Source organism: Onychomys torridus, chromosome 1 (genome assembly GCF_903995425.1).
Source record: "Onychomys torridus chromosome 1, mOncTor1.1, whole genome shotgun sequence".
Taxonomy (NCBI): domain Eukaryota; kingdom Metazoa; phylum Chordata; class Mammalia; order Rodentia; family Cricetidae; genus Onychomys; species Onychomys torridus.
The window spans coordinates 112,039,057-112,052,304 of NC_050443.1; the positions used below are offsets into that span (position 1 = coordinate 112,039,057).

At 43.4% G+C, this 13,248-nt stretch overlaps 1 protein-coding gene across 1 annotated transcript in view; it reads right to left on the reverse strand.

Moving 5' to 3' along the window:
• Positions 1-9,660: 9,660 nt before the first annotated feature.
• Positions 9,661-13,248, reverse strand: part of C1H10orf90 (chromosome 1 C10orf90 homolog) — a 256,198-nt gene continuing 252,610 nt past the window's right edge. Inside the window, exon 10 of the mRNA XM_036196838.1 lies at positions 9,661-10,302. Coding sequence (XP_036052731.1) covers positions 10,153-10,302 — 150 coding nt within the window. The 3' untranslated portion in view covers positions 9,661-10,152. The remainder of the gene's footprint in view (positions 10,303-13,248) is intronic.

The following is a 13,248-nucleotide window of genomic DNA, read 5'->3' on the forward strand; positions in this document are numbered from 1 at the left end:
AAGAATTTTAAAAGTTGCGAGAGGAAAAGGGCAAATAATGTATAAAGGCCTTTTAGAATTCCGAGTTTTCAATGGAGACTCTAAAAGCCAGAAGGGCCTAGACAGATGTCCCAAAGACTTGAAGTGACCACAGATGCCAGCCCAGACTACTATACCAAAGAAAATGTTCAGTCACCATAAATGGAGAAAATAAGATATGCCATGATAAAGCCAAATTTAAACAATATGTATCTACAAATCCAGCCCTACAGAAGATACTAGAAAGAAAACTCCAACTCATGAGAACACGGAGAATAAATGATCTCAGACCAGCAAAATCAAAAGAAGGGGACATGTGCATACACACACATACACACACACACACACACACACACACACACACACACACACACACACACACCTACCATCATCAGCAGCACCAAACTACCACCACCAAACAAAATAATAGGAGTCAACCATCATTGGCCATTGATTTCTCTCAATACCAATGATATGGTCTCAGTCCCCAATCAAAAGACACAGACTCACAGAATGGGTACAAAAACAGGATCCATCCTTCTGCTGCATCCAAGAAATACACCACAACATCAAGGACAGATGTCACCTCAGGGTAAAGGGTTGGAAAAAGATACCAAGCAAATGGACCTAAAAAGCAAGCTGGTGTAGCCATTTTAATATCTAACAAAATAAACTTCAAACAAAAACTAATCAAAAGAGAGGAAATGACACTACATGCTCATCAAAGGAAAAACCTGCCAAGAAGACATTTCAATTCTTAACATCTATGTCCCAAACACAAGGGGCACCCAGGTTTGTAAAAGAAACACTACTACAGCTTAAATCACAGATTGACCACCATGCACTGATAGTAGGAGACTTTGATACTCCACTCTCACCAAAAGACAGGTCATCTAGACAAAAACAGAGAAATACTGGACCTAACAGACATTACCAACTGAACTTATTCTTGGAAACCTACAAATGGGGTATTTGATGAAAATAAAAAATAATACACAAAGTGTGATCCTAATTAGTCTTATCAATAAAAACCAGGAGTCAAATATCAGGGTAATAACCTGAAAGATCAGAGAAGTAAAGGAGCAGCCACTAGTGACTTCTTATCTCTCCCGATCCCCAGACCAAATGGGGACCTGAGAACCTGTCTCCACCTGCCTTATATTCCTGTCTCCACCTCCTGAGTGCTGGGATCAAAGGCATGAGCCACCACCACCTGGCCCCTAATGTTAACTAGTGGCTAGCTCCACCCTCTGATCTCCAGACAAGCTTTATTTATCAGAACACAAAATATCACACAACAAACACATCCATTTTTAAAAAGATTTTAAAAATTCTATGTATCTCAGTATTCTGTCCGCACCAAGTATGTGCCTGGTGTATACAGAAAGCAGAAGAGAGCATCAGGTCCCCTGGAACTAGAATTCAAGATGGCTGTGAGCTGTCACATGAGTGCTGGGAATCAAACATGGGTCCTCTGAAAGACCAATCCATGCCGTTAACCACTAAGCCATCTCTACAGTCCTTATTTCCATGGTTTTGCATAAAACACATCATTTCCTACCAACCAAGAGTCTATTTAGCATTCTCAGCCGATGGCTTTGCAACATCAGCCTAATATAAACACATTGCTGTGACCTTTGTCCACAATCCAATGGATATAAACAATCTCCTTCCTGTGGAACTTTTAAGTTGTTTCTAATTTTTCACAGATAAAAATAACATTTCCTTACATGTCCTTGAACACACATCTTCAGTCACATCTTGATGGGTCCCCTTCCTGGGAGTTGTGAGTTACCATTCAGCCAAGTGTGAAAGGCCCAAAACACAGACCACAGACACTAGGCTTGGCTTCCACCCTGCTGGCTTCCTGTGGTGTTCTTCACAGTTTCCAGAAACAGCCTGGCTCATAGTAGTGCTGGTTCTGGAGAGCCTCTGGATTACCATCTGCATGCCTCCTCTCTGCAACCGTTCCCTCTGTCTACGTCCCTTCACCATCGACTTCTCTGTCCTGCTCAGAGTTCTTATGCTTTATTCAGCTTCTGGCAGTCTGGGATTCACTGCAGTATACCCTTGTCCAACATGCTAAGCCAGCTTCCCTCCAGGGTGAGTGTGGGTCAGAGAAGTGAGGGATAGAGAGCTAGGAGGAAGACAGAGCCTATGAAACAGCATGCCTTGCAGCATGAGGACCTGAGCTCGAGCCCCAGAACTCATAGGAAAAAGCTGGGCATGGTGGTGCATGAGTCACCTGTGTGTCAGGCCAGACCAGGCCTAGGAAGGCAGAGAAAGACAGGTCCCTGGGGCTCCCTGGACAGCCAGCCCAGCTGAATCAACGAACTCCAGGATGATCAGACTGGCTCAAAAAAATGAGGTGGATGGCACCTGAGGAATGACACCTGAGTTTGACTCTGGCCTCCAAATGCACTGTGGCATGTGCATGCTTGTACACACACACACACACACACACACACACACACACACACACACACACGCACACACACACGCACACCCTCACAATACAAAGTAGAGAGAGCATTGCTTTTGTAGGTTTATATATTTCCTTATTTTAATTTACAAAATTCACCAGTTTTGTGTATTTTCTAGTACTTTTGTGTATTTGTCATTTTTTTTTTCTTCTTCTTCTGTGAAGGGCCTGTTCAGGTCCTTTGGCTGTTTTTCTATTGCGATTTTTTTTTTTTTTAAACTAGAGCTATATTAAGCTTTTGAAAAAGAGTTAACCCTGAATGGTGGTTATCCTTGGTTGTCAACTTGACTACATCTGGAATTAATTAAAACTCAAGCAGTTGGGTACACCTGTGAGGGTTTTTCTTAATGAAATCATAAATATAGATCTTGTGAAGTGGGCAGATCTGGGCCACATTGTCTGCCAGCATCCTATATAAAGGACATGGAAGAAGAATGCTTTGCTTTTTGCCTGCTTGGTCTCACTAGCAAGTCCATTGCTTTGCAGGTGTTAGAGCCTAATTCAGTATGTACTGAAGACCAGCCTCATGGACTGAACAACTACTGGATTCTTGACTAGTTGTTGGTAGAACCATTATTAGATTAGCTGGACCACAGCCTGTAAGGGACCCTAGTAAGTCATGTATGTATGTATGTTGGTATGTATGTATGTATATGTGTGTATGTGTGTGTATTCATTTTATCAGTTCTGTTCCTCTAGAGAACTCAATAAATATACTGTGACATATAATTTCAAATATTTGTCCCATTTTTTCCATATGACTTTTTAATTCTGTTTATGACTTTTGATATTTAGCAGTGTATCTGTCAGTCCATTCTTCCCCTTAAGAATGAGTTCAGATGAGGTAATTTATTAAAAAAATGAATTTATCACAGTTCATTAGTCTAGAAAGTTCTTCAAGGCCCCAGAAGATCGGGTGTCTGGGGAGGTTCACAGATGAAGTAAGGCTAGCCCTTACTGTTGTCCTGTAGTGGGACAAACTAATGATTCCTCTGACCTCTTTCATCAGGCTATTAATCCTGTTCATGAGAATGCTGCCTCAAGACTGAATGGTCTCTTAAAGGTGCCGCCTCTTTTAAAAATACTTCTTATTTTTATTTAGGTGCAGGTGAGTGCCTACGTCCATTTATATGCACCACATGTGTGCTGGTGCTCTTGGAAGTCAGAAGAGGACTTCACATCCCCTGGGGCTGGAGATGCAAACTGCGAGTCCTCTGACGTGTTAGGAAGTGGACCTTGGGGCTGGAGGGATAGCTCAGTGGTTAGGAGTTTGCGGTGCTTGTTCACTATTACACTTAGGAATTTGTATCAGAATTGTTAGAAGTTTTTATTAATAAAATCAAATCTGAGGCCAGTTATTGGGGTGAATGCTAGAAGATCAGAGGGACAGAACAAGCCACAGTTTCCTTACCCCGCCAGTTCCTCAGCTGGTCTTGTTTCCTCAGACTGCATGCTTCTGTGTCTTTATCTCAGCCATCAGCTGAACTGTGCTGCTCCAAAGCCTTAATGCTTAACCAGCCAAATGCTTCTAGTTTCTGGTCTTCACGCCTTATATATCTTTCTACTTTCTGCCATCACTCCCTAGGATAAAAGGATTTATTTCTGGAATTAAAGGCGAGTGTCACCATGCCTGACTGCTTCTAATGTGGCCTTGAACTCATAGAGATCCACCTGGCTCTGCCTCCCGAGTGCTGGGATTAAAGGCGTGTGCTACCACTGCCTATCCTCATGTTTAATATTGTGGCTGTCCTGCTCTCTGACCCCAGATAATTTTATTTCGGGGAACACACAATATTTTGAAGAACACAATACCACCACAGGAATTTGAGGTGCTGACACCTCCAGACTGAAGCAAGCTGGTGTTCATTTTATGTTATCAGATCTAAGTTCATCCACTTGTCCTCTCTCACTCCCTCTTTCCCTTCCCTCCCTCCCTCCCTCCATCCTTTTCTCCCTTCATTCCTTCCTTCCTTTTTCTTTCTCTCCGCCCACCCTGCATGTCTCTCCTTCCCTTCTAGTATAGCTGTTTGTCAAAATACTGCTTTTGTAAGAATGGTTTTTGCCTTCTATATTTTTTTTTTAACTCACTCAGGCCAATTAATACTGCCTGCTGGAGTGTTGGCCAACCTCATTGACTTGATCTTGGTTGGTACAGGTAACCAGAGATTCAGTGAGTTCATGAACACAATGGCCATGCAATGTCCAGAAGACAACATTTCACAGCTCTCCTCCCTGTCTTCTGGCTCTCCCATTCTTTCTACCATCTATTCTTTGGTGTTCCTTGAACCTGGGGTGGAGGTTGGGACAGCTCCTTCTGTATTCTTGTGGTTTAGGCATTGTCTATGAACCACTTCCTAGTTTATGCTGTATTCCCTGCTCAGGTGTGCCTAAGTAAACCTAGCACAGGGCATCAAGCAAGCATTCAACCCATAGGACTTGCTATTGACTCATATGAAGGGTAATGGAAATGCTTTATGGCCTCAATGACTCGAGAATCATTTGCAAAGCTGACAAGGAGAATTCTGGAAATATCTTAAATAGTACTTTAGTGCCTCTTGGAGGAGCTGGCTAATTGAATTCAACCCCATATGGGAGCTATTCATCCTGGGACAATGTCCCCCAGCTGTAAGTGGAGATGTGTTTTCTCCAGAGCCTGGGAGTCTTATGACAAGACCAGATCAAGACTGCATCAGTATCTTCCTTGAACACATTCCAAGATTTAAACTAGGTTGCACCCTTTGAATGTTGACGGCTTCTGACATCCCTGCAACTGATAATACAATGCTTGTGTACAAAGAGTTGGTCTAGCAGGAAACTGGTATCAAGCAGATTGTCTTATGTGCTCAGGCATGAGTGCTGATCACAAGAACATTTTTCATGGTGGGCCTCACTGCAGCCCCCAGACTTGAGACATGTAAGAGAAAAAGACAAAGCAGATCATATATTCTAAAAGCATGCACCAGGCCTGTGTGCTTTCTCAACTTTCAGGAACAATTTCTTTTATTAGAACCTGGCTTTCTGAACAGAATCATCGACTCTTGACTGTGGTTGTGAACTTCTCTGATCATTACAGATTGCTGAATTGTAGAATTGAATACATCTGTAGAATTGTCTCTTCCCACAGGCAAGAAAAAGGCAGCATAATATTTTCAATGAAGTGCCTGGAAAAAACCAATGTGTGTGTGTGTGTGTTTCATAGATTATGGCATGAATATTTCATTTTAGGTGAAGTGAATATTTGATGGTCTATTAATAATATATGTATTTAGAGGAAAGCAAGTATTCTATGGAAGAAAGAGAAAGCTATGAACATTGAGTCTTCACAATATAGTGTGCCCATGTGACCTACAGTTGATGAAACCTTGTGTTGAAAATTCTTTCACTAACATAGCCTGGATGGCTCAGAGTTTGGAAATCTCCTTCTGCTCTCTGGACTCAGTTATTGCTCATGGCTCTTCTCCTCCTTTTTCTCCCACTGTCCTCTCTATTCATGACTTTTCACACAGCCAATGCCAAGGCATCTTCTGTGGAAAATGAACCTGGGGCATCTGAATGGCATTGATGGATACATATGTCTAAGAAGCCTCCCTCATCTCCCAATGGGATTCAAACTAGGCAATTTCTGTTCAGAATTTTTAAAGTGTGTTGTTTGTTCCTCTACCTTTGACTTTGAGTAGAGAACCTGAGCAATGTTGGCCTTCTCAGATAGAATGAGACATGAGGAAGAAAGCCCTGATGACTGGTGACATGGAAGTGAGGGTACTTTGGCACCTATAAGTGCTAATGTCTGGAGAGAAACACAGTGTAACCCTTCACCTGGCTTCTTTAGTCTGGTTGAAACATTGTACTATTGCATAATTTCCATGTCATGATGAGCCTACTTCATTCTTCCATATTCTGTGGTCCCTTACACATCACTGTAAGAAGGAAAATTATGATGGCAGATTAATGGGAGAAATCACAGAATCTGCTTTAAGGGCAAAGAGTTGCTTGAGTTCCTGTCCTGATTCCCTATGAACTATGATGTAGAAATATAAGCCAAATAAACCCTTTCCTCCCCAAGTTGCTTTGGTCATGGTATTTTATCACAGCAATAACAACTCTAACTAAGAGAAGAGCAATGTTTAAATATCTTGGCTATGGGACTTTATGCCAAGAAGAGAGGGAATCCAGGATGTAAGCTGAGGTAAAATCCTCCTCCAATAGATTGGACAGGAATGGGCTTTGATTAGGTTCTCTAGCAGGTGTCAATGTGAACAAAGGGCTTTCTGTAGCCCAGGGCTACAATGTAGACCTCCAAGGCTGAGGGTGTCTATGGGAGACAGCCCATACCTCTAAATGATATGAACAGGGTCCCCGCAAATATCAACATAGAATATCACCAACAAGAAGAACCAGCAGCCTCAGCTTTAGGACTTTGCCTGCTCTAGACCTGGGTGGCATATGTTATCAGAATGGATGAGGTCACTGTAACTGCAGAGGACAAGTGAGGGTCCTAAGGAGTCTGCTCAGGCTGCTATACTACAATATCATCCACCAGGCACCTAAAACAACAAAAAATGTCCCACAGTTCTGAAGGCCAAATCCAAAATCAAGGTACAAAGCAGTTAGGTTATGATCTGAGGTCTTCTCTCCTGGACTGCAGGCTGCCATCATTTGTGTGTGTGTGCTAATGCAGGATCTGAGCCATCTCAAAGAGAACATGCACTCTCTCATCTCTCTCTCTCTCTCTCTCTCTTTGGTTTTTCAAGACAGAGTTTCTCTGTGTAGCTTTGCGCCTTTCCTGGGACTCACTCTGTAGTCCAGGCTGGCCTCGAACCCAGAGAGATCTGCCTGCCTCTGCCTCCCAAGTGTTGGGATTAAAGGCATGTGCCACTACCGCCCAGCCACGTCTCTTTTTATAGGTCACTAATCCTATTGGATAAGGGCTACCCTTAGAACTTCCTCTAACCCTGCTTATTTCCTAAGAAGCCCATCACCACTCGGGGCCACACTGGGGACTGAGGCTTCACAGTACAAACATGAATGTGAGCTTTTAGTCCACAGTAGGTCCACAGCTATCTAGGGATCCTGTAAACAGACCTGGAGCTCTGACTTATTCATCCATCTCCTGTGGACCCATCCTGTAAGTGAGCACCATCTTGGCAAGGAAAGGGGGCAGAAGTAGAACATTAAAAAAAATAACAAACAAACAAAAAAAAAAAACCCCAAAAACAAATGTGAGCCTGGGCAAGCTGCTCACCTTGAACAGATAGAATCTTTGAATGAAACAGAACTCCTTGATTCCCAAGGAATGAGATGCTGAACTCACTTATGGGTCTCTTCGCTCTGCAATAGTATGGAAGTTTCTAAGAGAGTCAAGAAAGTAGCTATCATTTATTTGTATGTATTAACAGTAGCTGTAACCAAACAGGAACATGGATAGAACAGGGCTGGGGAGTGGTGTGTGGTTAGCCTTCAACAAAATGCTTTCTCAAGCTGTTATGGTTAAAAAGCCATGTGGTGGGTACCCTGGGGTAGCAGTTGTCTGTTCTTGTTAAAAAGCCATGTGGCAGGTACCCTGGGATAGTAGTTTTCTGTTATGGTTCTGTGCTAGGTTTAGCAAGTCTCACTGTCAACCAGTTGAAAGCCATGTCATAGCTAGCAGTGGTGGCAGGAGAGGAAATTCCTCTCCAGGGCTAATTGAGAGGCAAGTTTGGAGTGCTCAAACCCAAAGCAAATCTTGTCACACACACACACCCGCCACCCACTATATCCACTCCACCACCTTAGACATACCGACAGCTACACACTCCAGTTTAATACATGCAAAAATATTTATTCATCATAGTCAGGTTCAGCCTTGCTAATGAAATGTCACAGCCTTTACCCCTCCCCCCCAAATCCCTTCAAAAACATTCTAAGTTACTTTGTCATTTTAACAAACATGTTAGCCGAGAGCAAGGCTGGCATTACAGCTGTAATTATGTCAGCATACAATAATTAAATCAGGCCTAAGTAGCCTTCAGGTATATTTTTAAACAGAAACAAAACTCTCATGTATACTGAGAGGTTTGTCATGTGAAGCACAGGCTAGACCACATGGACTCTGTTATCATTTATCCCTTTGGTGTCTGTGTAACCATATTACGTCCAGAGAAGCTGCCATGGTGAAGGCACAAAGGTGGAGGTCTGAATGAATCCACAGCAGTGGGTGTGTTCATACTGTCCCCTTGGGGCAGGTTGGCCCACAGCCAGCCACCACCTGTCCTGCAGGATCAGCACGGGTCACAGTGGTATGGTTTCATTGATGTCCTCTGCAGCTGCCCTACCACTTCAGGCAAGCCAGGGAGGTACAATGCTCAGACAGAGGGGGAATACCCTGAGGTCTTTGACGTACATTTACCTCTATGTAATTTGCTCTTGGGGCTGTTCAACAAAATGATTTTTAGGGATTCATCCCTCTTCCCTATTCAGACAGATCTTTTCTGTATTAGAATTCTTGAGAGGAGCAGGATTTATAGAATGAATATATATTATATATACAACACACATATCTCATATATAACTGTGTATAGTTCTATGTATGTCATATTGTACTATTATATTATATTTTGTATTTTTATATATAAAGGGGATTTATTGGAATGGCTTACAGGTTGTGGTCCAGCTAGTTCAACAATGACTGTCTACCAATGGAAGGGCCAAGAACCTAGCAGTTGTTCAGTCCATGATGCTGGCTGTCTCGGCTGATCTTCAGCACAGTCCAGAATCCCAAAGATGTAGGCTCTAATGCCAATGAAGGAATCAACTTGCTAGCAAGAGTGAGAGCAAGCACATAGAAAGAGAGCAAGCTTCCATCTTCCATGTCCTTACACAGGATGCCGGCAGAAGTTGTGGCCCAGATTAAAGGTAGATCTTCCCACCTCAAAAGATCTGAATTCAAGATGGATCTTCCCACCTCAAAGATCCAGATTGGAAGTGGGTCTTTCTAGTTCAAATGCAAAAGATTTAATTAAAAAAAAAAAAAAAAACTCTCACAGGTGTGCCTAGTTATTTGGGTTTTAGTTAATTCCAGACATATATAGTTAAGTTCACAACCATGAATAGTCAACACATTTTCCCTCTTATTTTCAGATGGTGTGTGTGTGTGTGTGTGTGTGTGTGTGTGTGTGTGTGTGTGTGATGTGTACATGTTTCTGTATACATGGGTGTGACATGTGTGAAGCCAGGGGGTGACAATGAACATCTTCAATTGTTCCCCACCATAGTTTTTGAGGCAGGGTCTCTCACCAAGCCTGGAGCTCACTGTCTTATCTAGACTGTCTAGTCAGTGAGCCTCAGAGATCTTCCTGTCTCTTCCTCCCCAGCACTGGGATTGCAGATGTGTACTGCTGGGCTCAACTTTATTACGTGGGTTCTAGGGGCAGCGCTCAGATCCCTACACTTGCGTGTTAAGCAGCTTACTGAGTCACCTTCTTACCCCCTTTCTTAAGAATTTTAAAAGGTTTCTGTTTGTTTTAATAATGCTTCATTCTTTCGAGATGCTCTGAGTAAGTTGTCTCCTCTTCCCAGGTTCCTTCTCAGCTCCCCTCCCAGGTCCCAGGTCCTATCCCAGGTCCCTTCCCAGGTCATGAGGTGCTTAGATCTGGGAGGAAGGCTACTACTTGAAGTCACCTTTCTGGCTGCACCATGGCCAGGCAGGTGCCATTCAAGACGTGTCCAGGAACCTTTCCAGAGAAGAGAACAAAATTGGAGACTTTCCTCTTCCTCTCCTTTCCTCTGTGCACACTCCAGATGAGGACCTCAGAGCAAATCTTCAACTGAAACAACAGATACAAATTGAAGAAAAGCCCTGGACTCTTGAATAGACTTGCAAAGTTGTCATTGGTACTGTCCATGTGACTAAGATTCTGCCTTGATGGAGGGACCTGTCCCTCTAAAACAAGCCACAGGGTGTGGGGGTGGGGCACTCCACAGACTCTCAAGGACCTGTTGGATAGTCTGCTCTGGAAGCATGAGCCAGCAATGTCCCAATAGCATGGGGCAAGACAAGAAAGAGACCTAGAGGAACTCCCAAAGTGATTCAGTTCCAGGAACGAGCTGCTTCTACCCATGATGGCAGATTTCAAAGGTTTCTACAGAGCTACTACACATTTGTGGGCAATTTTGATGAAAGTACAAATTCAAGGAACCCTATCATGTGGAATGATCTGCTGATGGACACATTTTAATCACTTAGCAGATCACTTCCTTTGTGTTGAGCATGCCCATAAGTGCATTCCCATCAACCCACAGCAGTCATTTTTCTACCACATTCTTAGTTGCTTGACTCAGAACTCTCATGTACCGATGATTAGATCACCCTCCCTGAGCAGACACATCCTGCCCCCTCCTCCTCTCTCTTGTCACCCTGCATCCACTGTGCCTCATACTCAGACTGTGGGTCATCCAATACACTCTGAGATCAGTAAGTGTTGAAAAGCAGGGACTATGTGAGACAGAGAAATCTCCACTATTCTTTCATAATTGGCTGCCTCACAAATAATACTTTCAAAGAGTCTCATTCCTCTGAGCAAGCATTTGCTGACTCACCCAGGGAGCTTACAACTTCCAGGAAGTTGGGTTGGCAACAGGCACTGGCTGAAGAGCCAAGACAATTGTTTTCCCATTATTCCATTACCAGCTGGCAGACAGGATGCATAACCCCAGTGGGATTTGCTCTTTCCACAGGAAGTCATGGGGACCACCAGGAGACAGCCCAGTTCCCTTACCACCTGGACATCTCCACAGATTTGAAATGTTGCCTGGTTCTGACTCAGGAGTCTTTCCTTAGAATACCCTCATCCCTCTGCCTGCCGCATCTCTGAAAGGTTGTCTCTGTGCTGGACCCAAACTATCTTCAGATTCAAATAAACCACGGTCAGAGAAGAGTTTGCTTACTGAAGCTACTATGGCAAAGTCTAGTTAGAATGTCCAAATCTTCCAGAGTCTTTCTTGAGGCCTGAGTTTAATAAAATTAGTCAGCAAATGGTAGCCCATTCCTGAGAGAAGGGAAAGAATGGCAGCTTTAATTCTGTAAGCCTTGATTTCCATGCTGGTCATAACATTTATATATTTCTGTTATTACTTCATGATGGAAGAGAAACTCACACTGTGTCAAATTCATTCATCAGCATTAAAAGAATTTCTACACTAGTTAAGTGCAACAGGAAACCAAATTTTGATGTTCTGCCTTGTGCTGAGACAGCTGGTCCAGAGGAAGTGGTCTGGTCCCCACATCAGACCCCATATGCCTACCTAGTTTCCCTCCCTGGCACCTTAGTGAAGAACTATCCTTGAAAACACTCTTTAGTGTTTTCAATCTATGGTTGACTCTTCCTTCTTTACATTCCAAGTCTTAGCAGCAGGTTTGCACTGAAGGTGAGTGTTTCATAAACTCTTGCAAAATGTGGTTCTGTCTAGCATTCTTTCTTTAAAATGTTAGCTGACACAGACTCCCCTCCTTAAGTATCATCAAACAGTCTGGAAACAGCTGGGCCCTGAATTTGAATGCATGGGGAAAAGCTTTGGAACTGCTCTGGAGATACTAAAGAAAAGTAAGGACAGATGTCGCAGGATCTTCATACAAGAAAGACTGTCCTTAACTATCATAGATTTGACTTAAAATGTGTATTTTTCACAAAGTGATTAAGCGGTACACAGGCATTCACTGGAACACCTGAAGTGGCCCTAAGAGTACAAAAAAAGCAAGCACTCCTTTGCTGAGCTGCTTTGAAATGGTTCCCAAAGTCAGGGGAACATGGAGGGCATGAGTGAGTTTACAAGAAGCCCGGAGCTTGGGAAGTGGATACAGAACAACCAGAAGTTTAAGGCCAGCCTCTGCTACATAGAGAGTTCAGAATTAGCCTGGGCTATATAAAATTGTACTCAAAAAACTAAAACTAAAATCAACTCCAAACTTGACTTTCCCAAACATTTTGCATTTATTTACTTATTAGTTCACATTGTTTTTATGTGTTTTATGCACACGCCATGGTACACATAAGGAGGTCCAGAGGACAATCTGTGAGAGTTAGCTCTCCCTTCTACTCTGTGGGTCCCCGGGATCAAAATCAGCTTACTAGCCTAGGGAAAGCCTCTACCTAAGAAGTCACCTCCCCAGCCCCCAACCAAACTTTATAATGAAACTTCCTGCCTACAGGACTGACCAGCCACAGCAAAGCCAAGCATTCAATGGCCTTTTAAAGCATCTCACTGCCAAGCTCTCAACCAATTCATGGCCCATGTATGTCTCATCCCACCTCTGTGCATGCCAGGAAACACTCATGGTGTATTTGCTTTGGGCCAGACATCCTTCCACACACTCCACTCACATTCACGTTGTTTCCATAGCAACAGCATGAAGAAGGCACTATATTTACTTGCATCTGGCAATTTAAGGAAACTGAGGCAATGCTAAACAACCAACTGTGCCAGGTCTTCATTGTATTCTCCCTTTCACCTCCAAATCCACCTTTTTTTTGTCTGCTCAGCTAAAATGGATAGTGTAGCCTTTTGTATAGTTTCCCTTAGACTGCTGGAAAATGCTAAACTTTGTCAGTAGGGGGCGCGGGAGAGATACAGCTCAGCAGGCTGCTGGGCCAGGCCTTGCAAAGCATGCATACCCCACCCTCCCACCCCCAACTCCGGACCACGGCTCCAGCAGAGGGGCTCAACCTTGCACACTGCCAGGGCAGGGTTCTGGCAGGCCTCAGAGGGTGGATTTT